The sequence below is a fragment of the Oryzias latipes genome, chromosome 22 (assembly GCF_053564925.1).
Source record: "Oryzias latipes strain Hd-rR chromosome 22, Olatipes_Hd-rR_3.1".
NCBI lineage: Eukaryota > Metazoa > Chordata > Actinopteri > Beloniformes > Adrianichthyidae > Oryzias > Oryzias latipes.
The window spans coordinates 19111030-19130152 of record NC_136258.1 but is presented as its reverse complement, the minus strand read 5'-3'; the positions used below and the strand labels follow the sequence as shown (position 1 = coordinate 19130152).

Below are 19123 nucleotides of genomic sequence, written 5' to 3'. Positions count from 1 at the left end.
GTTATTGACATGTTCTAGTTGCATTTTTCTAAAGATGGAGGACACGTATTAAAATTAAACTCAAAGTCGCATTTTCTTAGTAATTCTTTATTCAAATCCTTGTGAATCTAGAGCAAATAAAATAAATATGGTTTAAAAAAGATCATATTTGTGACGTAGAGAATCCGCCGGGCAGGTCACAAGCTCCCTGCTCTGCTCCATTCTGATGCATTCACTTGTAGACAAATAGATTCATGGACGTCTTTGTTTTTTCTTGTCCAAGCTGGCGTCTGGCTCTAAACTGGACGGCTGGATATCTCCAATATTTTTTTTTGTTTTTTTTTTCCAATATTGCTTGACATTTTTGCTGCTCCGGTAATGTTAGGCCAGGGTGTGAAGGGCTGTAAACTGGCAGGAGAGAATGATATTGCTCCACGCCAACGGCCACGCCCACAACAAAGATGATTTTTTTAATGAACTACTGCCGCTATGCAGAAACTACGTCCTTGATTTTTGTCTAACAACAACAATCATAATTAAAAGACGACTGAGAACACTTTTAAAGAAGCTCAAAGGGGATCAGAGTGAGTCTTTGAAAGAAAACTCGAAGATTTCAGGTTAAATTAATGATGCAAACGATGAGAAGACTTGTTTCAGTACCTGTCCAGTAATGTTGGGGTTGGCCCCTTTTTCTAAAAGAAGCTCGGCCACATCTGTCCGGCCCTTGTAAGCTGCCCACATGAGAGCAGTCCATCCTCCCTGAATGAAGGAGGAAAAAGAAGACAAGAAGTTTCATTAATCAATGCAGCACCTGTAGATCCCTCCACATAACCAGAACAGGTCTGTAGATCCCATATAGAGTCACATAATCCATCACATAGTCCCATCATTGGCTTCCTTCGCGGTCCTTGCATCATGAAGTGCAAAAACAATACGATGATTTTTGGGTTGGAAAATGTTCTATTTATGGATATTTTTCAGCGACTGAGTGGTGTCACATTTCCAAATCCAGCTGCAATGACTCGCTGTGACATTTCCTGTGTGTCTTGAACACCCCCGTCTGACTCATCCAATAGAGTTAGGGCTTTTTAAACAAAAACTCAGAAATCAATCAATTACATTTTATTGTTTTTTCTAAGCAAAATAACAGTTGGCATATGACTGTGTTTTAATATTTTGTCTCCTGGAGTAAACCAGAAATTCATGTACTGTAATTAACTTTGTTTATAATTATTCTAATTAAGTGAGGTTGTCATGGCAACTATGATGCTTCAACAAAGCCCAGATGAAACGGCTAAATTATATCTCTGCTAAAAGCCCAGGCAGTCCAGTAAATAGAATTAACATAAAGAGACGGGCCATTTTCTGGAAAATTATATTATTAAGAGTCAATTTCTAAACTAAATGTTTATCTTGTTTAATCAGAAATTGCACTACCCCTTTATCTAAACAGTAACCAAACAACAGAAATGTTCACCTGAATTATATCTGCAGATATATGGCCGCCAAACACAAAATAAGTGCCAGTATGTCATCGAAAACACAGACGTTTTTCATGTGTCAGTCCATCTTCTTACCAAGTCTCTGTGTTCCAAGTTGGCATGGTTCTCCAGCAGCTCCCTCACCACCTCGATGTGTCCCTCCTTAGCTGCTGAGATCAGTGCAGTCCAACAGTCCTGCACAGAGAGTCAGGTTGTTACTCTGAAGCCTCCATTCAGACCCCAAAACTGCCTGAAGAAGTTCGTAAAGGAGCCTTCAGGACAACCAAAGACGGGCAAAACTGCCAAACCTACCAGCTGGTCATACCAGATGCTCATGGGAACAAGATGTCGCATTGAAAGACAACCAGAGGGTAAAACTACAAGAAAGAGTAACTACAGGATGCACAGCTTCTGCTGGTCAAGTGAGAGCGAGCAAAAGCTTGAGTGAGCCATGTGTAATCGTAGGTTGCATATATGCGTGATGTTAATAGAAGGTGTGTGAGTAAACACGTGCAGGCGTGGGGCTGGATCTGAAGATACAGGGTGTTGTCTGGTGAGATGATGCTATCATTTAGTCAAGAGTGAAGGTAAAAGTGTGTAATGAGGTGTCATTATGGCTCATAATGGCTTATAATAAGCACTGAGAGTGGTGAGTTCAGCAAAATGGAACATCAAGGCCAACAGTTACGTCTTCATCACTAAATGGAAACGTTGTAACCATAAGTGTTGTTCTTCACCTGGGCTGCTTTTAGTTTTAAGGATTTTTACTGTTAAAGGTGTGTGTGTGTGTGTGTGCTTGGCTCCTTACAACATCGTCCAGATCAACGTTGGCTCCTCTCCTAATGAACTCTTGCACTATTTCCAGGTTGCCCAGCTCTGCTGCGACCATCAGGGGGGTTTGTCCATTCTGAAATAAAAAATAATAATAAAACAGCGCTTTCTAATCAGTCACAGAGCCACCTTTTTTGTAAATTTATAGTCAGAAATCACTGACAAAATGAGGCAAACATTTACAGCAATTAATCATTGGTTGGAGTTTGAAACCACTTTCAATGAAAAGTCTATGTAAACACGTAGATGTGCGTTTTGGTCCTTTGCATTTCAGACTCACACATCCATGCATCGCCACACACATTTTTAAGTCCTTTTTCAGACCCTAAGTACAAAACGTGCAGCCATTGATACCTGTTGAAAGTTAAACCAGTTGAACTTTGACCCATCAGGGAATCGGATTTGGTAGTGACAAATATGTGGCGTCACAGGAGGGCAAACTGTTTCAAAATTGATCATGATGGAGAAAAAATTATAATTGTGGTTTGTGCACGACCCAAATTATATGATATTGAGCTATGAAAGGAAAATCCTGGAGAAAGATTTGCACCGTTTTGACATTTTGCACCAAGCCTCTTCCAACTGCCGATACATGCGCTAGTATCGGGTTGTGACAGTCCAGTGTGAACACCAATTACTAAAAAACGCTCAAGAACCAGCGTTCTAAAACAGGCGACACCTGGCTGGTGTGAACGTAGCATTAGGCCTCGGTCACATGAACCTCCACGGAGGTTGACCCGTACTGGTGCTGTGGGTGCAGAGAGGAGTGGTGAATCCTAAGAGGAGCATTGGTGTGTCTTGCAGTACCCTTTGGCAACCTCAAGGGAAGTCATTGAAAATGGAACATACAATAGTCGTGTGTGTGTGTTAAGTGTATCGTAAAGTATTCATAAGTTAAATGTAAGTTGCACACATTTAAGACATTTGGGTGACGATGTCATACGGTGCCCTATCACCACACTCTAGTCCAGGGGTATTAAACTCCAGGCCTTGATGTCCGGCTTCCTGCTGGTTTTCCAGACACCCTGCCTTATCTGCTGCTGATTACCTGGATCAGGTCTGTTTAGCTAGTAAGGAGCTTCAACGGCCCTCAAGAGCTGGATTCTGACACCCCTGCTCTCGTTAGTAAGTGGTGAAGGCTGACCCCTACTGACCCCATGTGAATATGACACATATGGTGTGTGCACAAAGGTACCTGTAGGACACCCATAAGATGCCCACATAATCTACACTCTGACTGTCTAACTTCCTAAATTCTAACAGTCAGGCTGCAAGCAAGGAGCTCACACTTCTCACGTGAACAGCACTAATAGGCGTCTTTGTGCAGTCTGCAAGATTTGGGGGTTGGAAAAAAAAAATCTGTTCAACACGCCTGCATCTCATCCATTTCATCCCTGCTTTACTGTTGAGTGTTCGCTAAGACTGGACGCCTACAGCTTACCTGTGGAATAAAAAGGTGCATGAACGTTTTCTGTCTACAGGCTCATTGAGCGGTCTACAAACTTGATATCTCATTGGAGTGCACTTGCATGTCCCGTCCTGGTTTGTCAACTTTTTGCCAGCAGAAGGCTTGTATCAACCCGTAAGGGCAGTTATGACTAAATTGTGTTGTGTACGTGTCGCCACGGTAACTGAGACATCAGAAGCTCTTTAACATTCCAGTTGTTTGGTCAGAGACTGTTTCCTTGGATAATCCCATCTGTGTGACAGACTCACATGAACTTTGATGTGGAGCCAACAAGTGAACCCTGACCTGCCTGGAAATGTAGAGATCAGTTTGCTTGCAGGTGAACTCTGATCGTTTCTAGAGTTTGATCTCCTCTCACAAATGCAGACTAAACCAAAAAATTTGTGAAAATGTATCCAGCCCAACTATCCTACAGTATAAAAAAAATGCCCAAACTTCTTCTGCATTCGATTATTTACAATTCTGACGAAAAAATGTACCAACTTTTCTCTTGTGAAGGATTAAAGTTCATTTCAAAAGATCCGGAAACTAGTTGTTTTTATTTATGTATGTAGGTCTTGTTTTAAATCTGTTTTAACACTGAATAAATAATTGTTTTTTTGTTGGGTATATCCTGCTTCTGAAGTTTGTTCTTTCTGTTGTTGTCCCAGCTGAATAGGGGATGAACTAGCAGTTGCAGCTATCTGCTTAAAAGTGTCTAAATTAACCACAACACTGGTGTACAAACTAAGGGATTTGTAGTGACTTACATCACTTCTGCTGTCCACATCCCTGAACTTCTCCAAGTGTGCTATAATGGCAGGCAGGTCCTCCTCCTCCACATAGTTGAACAGACTCTGGACAGCCAGAGACGCCATCTTCAGGGAGGTGGTGGTATCCATGGCTCACGGTGGATGACCTGTACACCATTGTAAGGCGAGAGCAGATCAGCATCTCCAGAGGCAAAGCCTAGCATCTGTTTGGCTTGTGCAGTTACACAAAAGTCAATAAAGGCAAACAACCAAAAAAGAAAAAAAATTAATAAAGCAACACTGTTCAAATACTTCCAAGACATCAAAAACGAAAGTTTATATATGCTCCTGTAAGTAAAAAAAAACAGCTTTGAATAAGCTCACGTGACCCATAAATACAAATCCAATCAGATCTGAAGAAATTCCTCTATGATATATTATTCTAATTGGCCTTCAAAGCAAATGTTCCAACAATGAGCATGCTCATTAGTTATTCCCAGTTTTATTACGTGCACCCACTGAAGCGGAAAATATGAACCGCTGCTTGGCATAATGATTTGAAAGCCCCCCAAAGTTCTGTCCTACAGTAAAACGGGTCGTTAAATTCTGCTAAGCTTGAACTCTGATCGTTAAACTTTGACTCTTGGTGGCTAATCGGTATTTTTTTGTCGTATTCTGAAAGTAAATTGACTATCTGAACTTAGTGTGCGAAGTAGAAGGAAGTGAAAAAGTACAATCAATGCAAAAACTTCAAAAAAATATCAAATAAAATGTTACCATCTGCTGCACTGATAAGACCACAGTGCAAAGGTGGAGCAAAGCAACTATTTAGATGGAAATCAATGCAGATTATTAAAAAACATATTGATTATTAAAAAACGAATCCATCGCTATTTAGAAAACGCAATATTGAATCAAGGTTGCGTCCACTGATTTATTTTTTTGTCAGCCTTTACCCCACTCATGAGTCAAAAAAATAAAGAAACATTTTTCATTTTCTACCGTATCTATAGTTTCCTCAGACCTTTAATGCATCATTACCCCAGACAAAGAAACCCCCGTCGAATGCAACATGCATTAAAGTTTCATTTGATCGATAAAAAAACTCATTTATAATTCATCAAGTTAGGCTCTTCCATCACGGTGGAGGGCTACTTCCTGCCCGACCCAACGCAGAATTTAATAAGCAGCTTTCATCTCCTTGGCAACGCATTTTATGTAATAGCCACCAAACAGGCAGCTCAATACTTTGTTTTAATCCTTGAAACGAGCTGCTCAGGCTGAGGTCGAAGAACACTTAGATGTCATATGGCTGTAAGTACAAAGGATCAACAGTTCAGATGAAATCTGGGAAGCCAATCAATGCCTATCCAAACAGGGACTTTTTTTTTTTTCATTTTTATTTTGTTTGCGGCCCTCTGTCTCTTTTGTCGGCATATCACCTGTTAAAAGCCCCTATCACACAGAGGCAAACAGAAATCCTTTGTTAACAGTGACACCAATGGGAGCCTGCTGACACACCCTCCCCAGCTCCCGGTCTCCAAACAATGGCTTCAGACTGAGACCACACAGGAAGCAATCGGTGAAAAAGCTCATCTCTGCCTCTGCCCCTCTGTCCAGATGTAACCATACAAACACCCCTTCTAAGAAATCGCACAAAAAACAGCTCAAATGGTCTTCAATCAAACAAACAAGGAAAAACTAATCAAAAAAGCTGTTAACCCTTACCTTGGTGTGAGGTCAAAGTTACTGAATCTACCAGTTCAGAGTCTGATTCCTCTCTGTCACTAAAAAAATCAACTGCTGGGCGGACAGCCCAGCATCCCCCTTTTTTACAGAGAGCTGAATATTAGATGAGGGGGACAGCCCACGCCCATCTCCTCCCTTCACACAAAAGACATGCAATCCCATTTCTGCTCATTGCACTAAATGGCTTTGGTTCAGTGGATGCAGATGAAGAGAAGCAAGTAAGATACAACACAAATGTCTGCCTTAATTCCAACAGGGCTAAGTAAACAAAACAAAACACTGAATATTTAAATTTGAATCAATCAGATTAAAACGTAACCTTTAATTGATAAATTATATACTTTTATTAGCAATTATTGGTATTTTAAAGGTAAAAAAACACCTTTTTTTTTTGGGATCATTTTTAAAGCAATAGTTCATAACTTTAGTAATGATGTGTTCAATTTAAAAACTACTAATATGAAAGCAGTAGGGCTGCACCATATGAGGAAAACTTGCAATTTGCATTAATGATCAGTATTGCCATGACTATATACCTTGCACACATCGACAAATACCAAAAAATCTGAATACACAATTTCAATTTCACTGCAACAGTTTAATTTAAATAAAAATCATTAACATCAACGTTAACATAAATAGCACCTTCTGCTAGGTCAACAACATAAAGGAGTCCACCCCATTGGTCAAATGCACATTTAAGGTTACCATTTATCGCAATTTTTGCTGATTTTTCCGATATACGTATTGCACAGCAGCAATCAATGCGTGATTTATTAGACAATACATATTTATTTTAGAATGTAAATTTAACAATAACTTCAACCAAAGGGTGGTAAATTTAATTGATGTGTTAGCAGAGGAAAAACTCCAATGACTGCATAAAAATGAGTTTTTGAATCATTAGATGTTTGGCATATTCATCCTGAAAGTCCAACTCCAATCTTTGGTTCCCAGTTTTCTTTTAATTATGTTCACCGGGAGGCAGTTTTAGCAAAAAACAAACAAAAGAACAAAAAATGGCTGTTTTCTGGGGCATAGTTTATGCAGAGTGGCATAAACCGTTGTGGGGAGGGCCATTGGCGCGGAGCAACCCCACCACCCGTCTCGTCATCCATTACTGAGAGCTCTCCGTTTACAGTCTCCCGCCAGCTTACAGCCCCTCACACCCCCAACTTAACAGTACGGGTGCATCAAAAATGGCAAGCAATTTTGGAGCTATCCAGCCGTGCAGTTTAAAGCCAGATGCCAGTTCGTACAAAGAAACCAAGGACTTTAAGGGATCTGGTCGCCTACATAAGAATGGAGCGGAGCATGGAGCTTGTGTTCCATCCATCATATTTTCTCTGTCACAAATAAGCTTGTCTTTTAAACGGCAATTTTTAATCTGCTCCTGATTCACAACCATTTGAATTAAGACATACTCAGAAATTTAATTTTAAGCTTAATTTTCCTAAAAGATGTCCTCCATCATCAGAAAAATGCCACAAACACACATTAAAAACACCCAAAATACAATTTTCATCAGTGGGTCTTTAAAATCTAAATATCACTGGCTCAGAGGAACCATTATATGAGGATAGTGCACTTCGTTTATTATTTTAACAATCATTCAAAGCTTTTTTTGGGATCATTTTAACAAAAACCACAGTGTGTTTGCAAAAGCAAAGATGATAGGGACTTTAATTCAAAAAAAAAAAAAAAAAACTTAGAGCCAAAAAGAATTTTGTCGCTGTGCGTAAATAAGTACATAAATAAATAAAGAAAATGCCACATAGTAAACGTCCCTCAGCTGTCATCTGCACAAGTTGAAAGCAGAACATTGCAACTGAGCAGGCAACATTGGATAGGATCTCTAAATTTAACCGGTCAGCTTTCATGGCAAGTCATGTGGGTATGAAACTGCTGACAAAACATACATACCCAGTGTACAGAACAGACGAAGGAGAGGGGGGAAAACTTCATTGGTATGTCTGAAAAATTTCACTTTGAGATTTTCCGGACTGAAGATGTTACTTTTAGCTCAGATCCCAACGACTGTGTTTTAAATAAAGGTCTTCCTACGTGCCTGCGCTGAAGCAAATGTCTGGGAGTTTGGATTGACACAGAAACAGTTAAGTTCTGCAAACATGACTGAGAGGGAAATATAGTTTGTAGGACAAAAAACACACAATAATGTCAAACCCGTCAATGTGTCAACAAACTTAAATTTAGACGGTTAAACTCATTTTGTGACAAGTTGTAACTAACGGTGGCTTGAATTTTAATGTAAACACATCTGTTTTCACATGAGTCGGGGGGGGGGGGGGGGTGATAAACTGTCGTCATTTTATTTACTTATTTATTTAATTTGAGCTTAAAAAATGCACCAAACAACTTAACTTTATGTTTTTGTAAAGGAAAACAACAACAAAACGAGCTAGCCAAACTCTAATTAGCTAAACAGCTAACAGTGGCTAACAGTTTTTTTCACTTTCATCACTTTTTTACAAACCAGGACAACACAGCGTTATTAAGAACTAAAAAAGTGGTCTTACCGTTGAAAGTTTTTACTTGGTTCGTTATTGTAACAGTTTGTGCTCCGGAGTATTTTTTCTAAACAGCTGTCATGATGAAAAAAAGACGCTGGGTATTTTACCTGCCGCAGGCTTTCACAGTCATTTTTACCAACAACTAGAAATGTCAGCGGACTGTAACTCCGCCCCCTTCTCTTCTGTTTATAGTTGACAACTGTATCCGAGCGGAGCATGCGCAGTTTGGGTCACACAGTTTTCCACAGGAGACACAAAACCCAATCTGACGACGGGATTAGAATTGTCGACGGGATTAAATAACACGATGGGGGTACGAACAAATTACCACACCGAACAACAAGTTACAGGCTTTAACTCAGATGGTTATTTTTAGGATAATTTAATGGTACTTTTTTCTTGAATTTAAGTAACTTTAATTTAAATCAGTAAATAAATCAAGTTTATTTTAAAAATCTAAAACCTGATGACCATATTAAAACCTTTTCTGCTATGGAACCATCTTGCATAAATGAGTCGTTAAAGATTTTTTTTTTAGGTAGATTAGTGGTTTAAAATAATTACTTTATCATCAGGTTTATTTTTGATTCTACAACCTTTACACCAATGAAGGACTGTTTTTCACAAATCAAAACCCAACAAGAGCCACTAAACTCTACTTTTTTGTTTTATAAGGGGAAAAAATCAGTTTTTCCTATCACTCGTTCATTTTTTGCATGTATAAAACCCCAGATTTGATAAGAGTTTCGATTTTTTCAAAATAAAAGTCTTTTCTTTAATCAATTGAAAGTGGTGCATATAAAATTTATTTCAAAATAAAATACAAACTTTTCCATATTGCCTGAATTATTCATTGAAACAGAGCAAGCCAAAAAAATGACATTACCTGTTGTCTCTATCACTTTGTGGATGTTTGTTTTTAAACAATATTTTTGTTCCTGTGTACCCATACATGCTGCATTATGGCTGCTATAGAAAAGACAATTTTTGTGTGTATTTTACAATAAATGTGCACCAATGTTGAGTAATTACTGGGATTAGCTGCATGAATTTATTAGTCTGATTTGGTGTACTGACATCATTTTTGTTTTCTTAGGATCCAATATACTTTCATTCATGTAAGCACATGTGTTTTTGTAGCAATGTAAAAAACAGTTTAACTTAGTTTTATAGGAACAATAACTCTGAAATTCCTTTTAAAAATAAATTTCAAATTAAATTAAAGATAATTTAATTAAAAAAAATTATTAGGGATTTTATTTTTTCTTCAAAGTCAAACAGCCACAACTGAGGTATATAGTAGCTCTGCAACTTATTCTGGTGATGCACAATGATTGGCACAATATCAGCATCGACAGATTCCTTCATAAATCTGTCATCAGTATCAGCCAATCGATTTCTGGCAATTTGTGTGTCACCCTGCTGCGGGAAGTCAGCTGTGAGCCTGGAATCCCCCTGTAGATTTGTCCCTACCCAGATGAGAGTGAACTTACAACACTATCAATAATTTTAATTTGACAAAGGATGCAGATTTGGGAGTTTACTGAATTTTCTAAAGGTTTTTATTGTATTTTAGTCACAACTTTTATAAAGGAAGTGCAAGCATGCAAGTGTTATACAATAAATCCCCTATTAATGTGTTGTTTTAATGTCAGCATCAAAGATTTTTGTGTTTATATCATCCCAAAGTGAATTAAAATGATTACTTCACAGACAAGCAGTGTAGTGTTTAAAAATAATTCTCTTTATTTTTGCCACATAAATCAGGATTTTAATGTACTGTTATACAAATCTTTCCATAAATTTTCCTTCTGACAGAAAAATAACCATCATGTTACACAGGCGCACGCACACCAACACACGCAGCCACACGTACACACAAAAACAAAGATGCGCCATTTGTGATTTGGCACTGTGGACACATGGAGCAGTTTGCATTGATCTGTTGGTTCGGGTGGCCATGCAGTGCAATAAATGCTCTAGCATAGCCTCCCACCCCCCACCCCGAACCCCCCCTTCAGCTGGCCGTCCATCGCCTGCACACGGCCCAGGCTACAGAAACATGTAGAATGAAAACACATCCACATGTACAGATCACATGAACACCGGTGCAAACACACACACAGTTATGGCAGGAGTATGCAAATGTTAGAAAGTCTTAGTAAGAAATGCACGGTTCACAGCTCAGATCTGCCACCTCGCTTTGACTCAACAAAAGCCCATTTTTGAGTCAGAACTTTTTCTTTTTCTCTAATGAAATATAATTCACTTCCTTATCTTTAAGGAAAAATCATTTTCTTTCAATAAATGCAGTAAATAAGCCCCAAGAATGATCTAAAATGAGGCTGTGTGGACTCGTGTTTCAAAGAGTAAACCATAATATTAGAAAGGCTTAGGGTGAGCCAACATACTAAGAACAAGAGGAACCAGTGTCTCATCCACCATACAGTAAGATGCACCCTGAAATCTACCCAAACGAGAAGCAAACACAGAAAGAAAGACCATTTTACTCCAATCAGCTGGTCAGGATTTAATTCAAAGGTCCTCACAGGCAGCCAGAATACAGCAATCACTTCATTTGGCTTGTAACAGTTTTTTTTCTCTGACGATTAATCTGGTTCGATTTATGTGGCTTTTGCAGGATTTGATAGCAAAACTGTGCAAGTTATCATCAAGAACGTCCATAATAAGGTCTTCAATATTTTAATATGTTTTAGGTAGTTCCACTCAAGAAGCAATTGAAATCCAAAAACCAGTGCTGTGACAGACGTGAGGAGATGAAGTACTTTTCTGAGTCTAAAATCCCTCAAAAAATAAAATAAAATAAAAAAACAACCACTTGATTCCCTTTGAAAAACACCTTTCCATTGACTCACATTTTTCAAAATAAAAGACAAGCTGACAAGCATATGAAAAATGCAAAAATTAACACTTAAGTCCTTTTTTTACCTTTTATTTCTCATTTCTGAAGATGGACAACATTTGAATGTCTTTCTGGTTTTCTGTCAGTTGTAGTCCCCCCACCCTTCCCAAAAGAAAAAAACAATTTTTTTAAAAATATTGTTATCACAAACATCTAAATACAAAACACGTACGACATGAAATCTTTTCGAAGATTTTTTTTTCTTCTTTTAAAAAGACAGATATTAAATAATAATTTTATTATTCCTAAGGCCTGTTTTGAAATTGGCAGCTGATGATAAAGGTTATTTTTCTTTGTACACACCTTCTGTTCTCGGCCATCAAACCCAGATGACGACAAAAAAACCCACATACTGCAACCCCTGCTCTATCAGACTAGAGTAACTGTGTTTCCTGCTGTCCAGTTTAACTCAGAGTACATAGAGGGTTTAAGGCAGCTTGAAGGTTTTCCAATACTGTAACCACGATTACTTGTTAACTTAAACTCCATCTTGGTCTTTTATCCATGTCAGTGTGACTGTTCTTTCAATTGGATGTGACAGGATTTTTTTCTGTCTGATAAAAATACTTATTTTTTTGTTATCTTTTTTTACTTTTTCTTTTGGTTCTTCGTCAGGTAAACAGACTCAAAACAGTCCCCGGCTCCGCCTGCTGCTCTGTCCCGAGCCTCATGAGGTCTTGTCCTTCTGGTTGCAGTTGCTGTCTGTGCTGGGATCTGATTGGCTGTCCTTCTGCTGGTTTTCTTGCTGCTCTTTAGCCTGGCGGCGTTTCGATTTGACAGGCAGTGCGAGCACCACCAGGAGACACAGGAGGTGTAGGAAGAAGTACCATGAACTGTGAAGACAAAATGTTGATTTTTTTTTTGGTCTTTTCCTTCCTTCTATGACTTGACTATTCCTATCAAGTGAGCTTTCACATGACAGTTTTACCAAAATGGGGTTCAAACTCTGGTGGTGCATAGCTTTTAAAGTCCCACTCCAATGAAAACCATGTTTTTGGTGTCTTGAAGCATGTTTTTGTTGGATATTTCTCAATGGAAGGAATATATAAAGAAAATTAAAGGGCCCATATCATGCAACATCAATTTTTTAAACTTTTAAGTGTTTTATCATGTTAATTACTCACTATAAAAAACCACCCCCAAGTTGTATTTTGATCCATTCACACATTTCTGGGTATTCCTCTAAAAGTTTGTGCTCTGAGCACCAACCCCTCCCAACCCATGAAAAAATGAGCGGGTTCTCATATTGTAATGTAGATAAGTGAGAAACCGCTCCTTCCAAGAAGAGTCTTCTCTGCCAGCCCCCAGGCTACCACCCTTTCTCAGCAGAGCTAGCGGTGTTCGGCAAAAACGCTATGCGTAATATGCTCATCCATCTTTGCAAAACTTCGAATGTTGTTTGTTTTCATGGGCGAGACGCAGACACGCTGCCGACTCTAGGGTGACGCCTTAAAATGGGCCGTACCCACAAGGGGCAAAAGTCGGTGCCTAAGAGATTGAGCCGTCTCACTGCCGGGTAGGAAAATAAGCTGTGAAAATAACTAAAATTTCATTTAAAAAAATGCATTCTTTAGTGTCCCAAAGTTAATATTAAATTATATATAAATGGTTTCAGTTTTCTCTAAAAGGGTTAAGAAAAGCATGATATAGGCCCTTTCAGCTTTGGGCACACCCCATCTCTTTCATTCCATCATCCACCATAGTAGAACGCTTTCTTCATTCAAATCGTTGTGAATCAGGGCAGCCGGGGAAAAAATGCCATTTGAAAAAGCTTGGAGCTGTAACATAGGGCCAAAGCTGGATATAGCTCCAATATTGCTCGCCTTTTTTGTTGCCCCAGTAAAATTAGGTTGGGGTTGTGAGGGACTGTGAGATGATGGGAAGTAGGAGCGGGTTTATTTCTAAAAAACTCCTGCCGCTCTGCAGAAACTACGTCCTAAAAAACAACAGGTTTTTGGATTTTGGCTAAAAACGACATAAGTGTAATTAGAAAACCACTGCGAACGCTTTAAAAATAGCTTAAAAGATGATCAGAGTGGCTCTTTAATGCATTTATCAGGTCACAAGTTTAATCCATCCAACTCTTTGGCTCCCAAACAAATAGCTGCTAAGTGTTTTACGGACTGTCTGGCAGCCACTTGCTGATGACCAGATATTTATTTCACGGCGGATTACGGAACAATGTTCGAGCCGCTCAGTTTTATTTTCTCCCTATCTCTCCCTCATTAAACTGTCTTGTTAATTGTCACAGCCTAACAGCAGAGAGCCAGGCTAATAAAAGTCTTCATTCTATAACAATGTGGGCCAAAAATCTATTGGCTATTTTTGCAAAGCAATGGTGTCACACACAAGCAGTTAATGTGAGTGTCAGAAGTCAGAATTCTCTCTCCCCCACTGGTCACCGGCGGGAGCTGTCTCCAGAGTTCTAGACCCACTACATCTCCCAGCAGCCCCGGCGTGGAGTTTCTACACGCCTGCATTGCCAAGCATTATATCTTGACTTGATTTTCTGATTTCATGACTCCGTTTGCCTGCCCCGAATCTAGCCTGGATTCTGACTACTCCTATTTCTAATCTGATTGACCCCTGCCTGGCTGACCCTGATTTAGCTTTGTGGAGTATAGTTGTGCTAATAAAACCTGTTGTATTTGGAACCAGCCGTCTGCCCGTTTTGTGACAACACATAAAAAATAAAAAGGCACAAACATTAACTGTCTGTCGCATGACGTTTGTTTAATTTTTTTAGCAAAAAAATCAAAAAAAAAACAAACAAAAACACATCACAATAAAAAAAGATGCATTTTTTGTTGAAAATGATAAAAAATAGACAATGCAATAAAAATTTTGGCAATATTTAACTGCATTTGAAAAAGGCTTTTAAGATGTTTCTAATAGGGTCACACATCTTTTAGAATTTTGGTGGAAATCCTCTTTGAGACCCAGTTATACTTTAATAAGAAGCTGATTAGCTGACCTGAGCAAGATTATTTAAATCATTTAAATCTTGATTTAAATGATCTTTAAGTCTTGAAATTAGCTCCAAATCGGGAAGGAGGTCAGAGGGAATATGGGTAATTTGTTTACCCCTTTATGAATTACAATAACTACACCATCACTAAAGTAAACTAAGGATCAAGTCTAAGATTACTGGCTACCTTAAAATGAAGTTACATGATCCACTTTTTGATGCCAAAAGATTTAAACCAACTGGGAAGAAAATAACAAGAACTCAGTGGATCAAACACAATCACTTCTGCCTTAGTTTAGTTTCATATGAACCTGAAAAGGTCAGGTCTGTCTGTACATATCGCTGAAAGCCGCTTAGCATAACAGTTTGAAATAAAAGAAATTAAATTAATAAAGTTGTAAATTAAATTGTTTTACATTTTTACTTAAAATTCTTTTGGAAAGAAGTTAGAAAAAAAAGTAAGGGGTCCCAACAATGAGCCCTGTGGAACCCCCATAAGGAGGATCTGTAACAAATTCCTTTCAACAAATCAAAAACAGTACCAGAAAGCCCCACCAGGTTATAAAGCCAGGCCAGTAAAAGTGACTTTTCTTTTAACCAGATCAGTACGGATAGTCATACCTGTAGAATTTTAGTGAGGACCCCACAGCAAGGAGGACAAACGGGACCACCGTGTAACTAATGGCGACCTGTGTGCACGCCCACGTGATGACATCATAGACTAACTTGTGTGAGTCGGAGACCAAGAAGTATGGTCTGATGTTGTGTCTCACCTGGAAAAAGGAAAAAAATCGTTGAGAACTTTTTAACGACTTTCATTCTTAACTTCAGTAAAACATGCAGCTCTCATTTTGCAAATATGTGGCCGACAAACTTCTCCTGCTTGTTATCTCTCTGTTTCTCGTTTAAAAAGAGAAAGCTTTCCTTTCTGTCAGACTGCAGCCATTAGTCTGAGGGAAGAAGTGGGTCAGTGTCCTATCCATCGTCTCCCAGTTTGAGGAAAAATAAAGTGCCTGTACGGAAACCTGGATGCGAAATTTCCTGCTTTGCCATTTTACCCAAACACTCCTTCAATAGTATATATTTTACACAGAGCTATATCAAGTATTTATGGGTATCACTGTCTTCACTGCTATAAATAATGTTTAGAGTGCTATCAGTTTGGAGGATAAAAGATTATGATAAGAGAGACAAAGTGGCTGTTCAGAGGGAGGGCATGAGCAGAATTTCAAAGATGGCTGTTACTGTGAGACACTGCCAAAGACCTGAACAATACAGATTGAAATGAGAAGATAAGGCAATCTGACTTTATTGGGATGGTTCGTTTTGTAGTCTGAGGCCGTATAAAGTTCTTTACATGCAAATAAAAGCATTAAATTATTGATAAAATGGGTTTGAATAAGGTAAAGGAAAGGAAAAGGAATTTGGTGGATGGAGTGTAGGTGGTGGGGAATATCAAACAGGGGCACAAAAAAGTATATGGAGACTGTGTATACTATTTATAAACTAGTAGTAGCATAGCTGTATAACTACGCTCACATGGGCATGTGACGTGCGTTCAAAAATGCACTCTTGAGTGTGTTTTTAACCCATGGGGTTTACACTGCAAAAGCAGGGAGGGGCTTCTTCTTTTCCTTTTGCTACCCTTTACTAGCGCGCGTCCGCCACCGACAGTTGGAAGAGGCTCGGTTCAAAATGTCAAAGAGGGTCAAATCTCGCGAAACTAGCTTAAGGCTTTTTCTTTTAAAACTCTATTCTATATATATGAAAGAATTGGTGTCATAACACTTTGGTAGGGAACGAAATGCAATTAATAATTTTTCCTCCATGATCAATTTTCCAATGATTCGCACTTCTGTGAATTTAAGGGGACGTCATTATTTGGCTACTACCACATCTTAGTCCCTGATTGGTCACAGTTCAACACAGTTCCACTTTCAAGACGTGTTAAATGACTTAAAGTTTTGTAAGTAGAGCCCAAAAATGGTCGCAGAAACTTGCATAGCGACGTACGAAAATGCAAGTTATGAACGTGGAAGCCTAAATAAATCGCACGTATACATGTGTTTACAAAGATTTTGGTGGTATGCTTGTACGTACATTGCCTGGGGTGAAGTGAACATAGCTTATTTTTCAGTCAGTGTAAAGAGTAGTGATGTGGTTCTTGGTAAAAGCCCAAAGCCTGTTGAGACGACTGTGTTGTGATATTGGGCTATATAAATAAACTTGAATTGAATTGAACTATTTGTCTGGCCTGTGAAGGGTTGTAAGGAGGAGTGGCCACATTATAAGAGGTGTGTCTTGCAGTTCCCTTAAGGCTCATGCGGCCACCTCAAGGGACAATGAGCCGTTTGGCGGCTTTATGGCCCGTTACTGACCCCGTGCAAATGAATTGTGCATGGATGCCCACATAAACTACAGTCTGATGGTCTAATTTTCTAATGTCTAACAGTCAGGCTCCACGCAAAGAAGCACTTATAGGATCCCTGCGCAGAATTTGGTCAGGCGGTATAAAAAAAGAAAAATCTATACAACACGGCTACGTCTCAGTAAACAGGCTCACCGAATGACCTTAATATTTTGTGTAGTCCACCTGCGCACACCACACATGTTTGCCAATTTTTCGCCACAGACAGCCCGTATCCACCCGTAAGGGCAGTTGTGACCAAAGTATATAGAATGCACCCTCATGAATGTGCATGTTCCGACCCAAAAAGTCTTGCCTTTAGGACATTATCTGATAGAGGTTTTGACATTACCACTCATTTTCCCGCCTGTTAAAATAAGAGACAAGGTCATCATCTACTATTTAACCTGGAAAAAGGGTCTACTCATGCAGAGAAAACCTTAAAAAGTGAATTTTGCATCAACCTAGATTCTCCAACTTGAGAGCACTTTGATTTAAACTAGAATTAGACAGAAACTCCCCTAGTAAACTTCATACATCCTAACTTTACAACATGGACAAATAATCTTTAATTAGGATTAGAGAATACTACAAATGACCAATAATGCATTTAAACTAAGATTTAAATTGAGTTTTTCCTCATTTACTATTGAGTGATTTAATTGTGTTTGTCTGTTTTTAATAAAAATAAGTAAATATTAGCAGGTTGTAGACAATTCCACTATAATATATGCTGAATTTTTTTAATATGAATAACTGGGGATGTTTGCTTGGAGGATCACCTATTATGAGAGCTGTTTAGACAGAAAAATTGCGCTTACTGCACGAGCAGCCATGGTCATGCCAATGCCAGTGACAAAAGTCAAGTAGTAGCCCGGGTAGACCCCGTGCCACATGGCTGACAGTAGGAAGGTGGCGGCTGTGGGGTTCACCGGACAGCGCTCATAGCAAACTCTGCGAACAAAACAGACAAATTAATTGAAATGAGCGGGGAAAAAACCATAATACATCCGTAAAAATACTTTTTTGGGTGGACATATCTGCCCTTTAGAGTGGAGTAATCAGTTACCTTTTTAGCCAAAGAGCTGTTTGAATATTCCAGTTGTCTAAAAACAGCTTGAAACTTGTGGCAAACTATAAAATTGATCAAAGAAACATATTTTCAGGCCTTATTAATACAAAAACAAAAATAAAAATGGGGCTGATATGAAATATGCACACCTCAATGTCTAGAATTCTAAGATTTGAAATCAGATCCCACCGCGGGGAGCCATCTTTGTTGTATCCATTGAAGCCAAACCCGGCTGCATTGTTGATCGCATCAGCTGCAGGAGAAAGTTACAAAACGTATAACAATAATAATAATAATTATAATAACAAAAGTTTTGTCCCTTTTTGAGTATTTCAGATGCTGTGAGAAAGTCAAACACGAGTAAATTCACCACTAGATGGCACTGTTAGAATAAGAAAAGCAATTGGCTGAGACTGTTTATCCACAATAATAAAAAAAGACAGATCAACTCAGAGAAATTGCTTCATTTAAGTAGAAGAATTTACATTAAATGAACATCTAAACCTTTTTTTAATCCGCCGCAAAATTTAAACAACTCTAATTAATGATTTAGAGAACTCACCAAGAGTCCAGACAAAATAGTACTTTGGCCTCAGAGCCAACATTGCCAGGTAAAGGTAGATGACCTGGAGATACAAGGGAGTGGATTTGACGAAGTAGTCGTCGATGGAGTACTCCACCGGCAGCAGCTTGTACAGCGACAGATAGACAGCCAGCGAGATGGCACATGTGCACAGCTTGGAGATGACGTCATTCTGAGATGAGAGAAGACACAGAGTAGAAGCCTCACTGGACCACTAAACACTCAAAAAAGCAAAAGAAGTTTAGTTGTAGGAATGTGTGTAAACTAAAGTCATATCAACTCAAATTCCCGTTTTGGGTCTTTTCTCCCATTCTTATTCCTCATTTTGTTTACTATTTCTGCATACATTCTTTAACAATTGGACGTAAACAGAGACATTTGCTTAACGGTTTGGATTCTG

At 38.8% G+C, this 19123-nt stretch overlaps 2 protein-coding genes across 12 annotated transcripts in view; both read right to left on the bottom strand.

The window, feature by feature from the left end:
• The window catches only part of kidins220a (kinase D-interacting substrate 220a), a 55538-nt gene extending 46567 nt beyond the window's left edge, over positions 1–8971 (bottom strand). For 5 of the 10 annotated variants that reach the window (XM_004082534.5, XM_078940337.1, XM_078940339.1 and 2 more), the window contains exons 1-5: positions 8777–8971; positions 4509–4657; positions 2269–2367; positions 1557–1655; positions 640–738 (exon numbers count right to left, since the gene is read on the bottom strand). In XM_004082534.5, the coding sequence (XP_004082582.1) occupies positions 640–738; positions 1557–1655; positions 2269–2367; positions 4509–4640 (429 nt within the window). In that variant the 5' untranslated portion in view covers positions 4641–4657; positions 8777–8971. Of the gene's footprint in view, positions 1–639; positions 739–1556; positions 1656–2268; positions 2368–4508; positions 4658–6218; positions 6389–8776 lie in introns of those variants that run through there. The other 5 variants (XM_011490326.4, XM_078940338.1, XM_078940340.1 and 2 more) reach the window with 1 other exon arrangement.
• A 1522-nt stretch (positions 8972–10493) lies between these two features.
• mboat2a (membrane bound O-acyltransferase domain containing 2a) overlaps positions 10494–19123 on the bottom strand; it is a 48688-nt gene continuing 40058 nt past the window's right edge. For both annotated transcript variants that reach the window (XM_004082258.5, XM_020713458.2), the window contains 6 exons: positions 18703–18895; positions 18290–18393; positions 18138–18202; positions 17890–18022; positions 15283–15434; positions 10494–12526 (listed from right to left, as the gene is read on the bottom strand). In XM_004082258.5, coding sequence (XP_004082306.1) covers positions 12361–12526; positions 15283–15434; positions 17890–18022; positions 18138–18202; positions 18290–18393; positions 18703–18895 — 813 coding nt within the window. In that variant the 3' untranslated portion in view covers positions 10494–12360. The remainder of the gene's footprint in view (positions 12527–15282; positions 15435–17889; positions 18023–18137; positions 18203–18289; positions 18394–18702; positions 18896–19123) is intronic.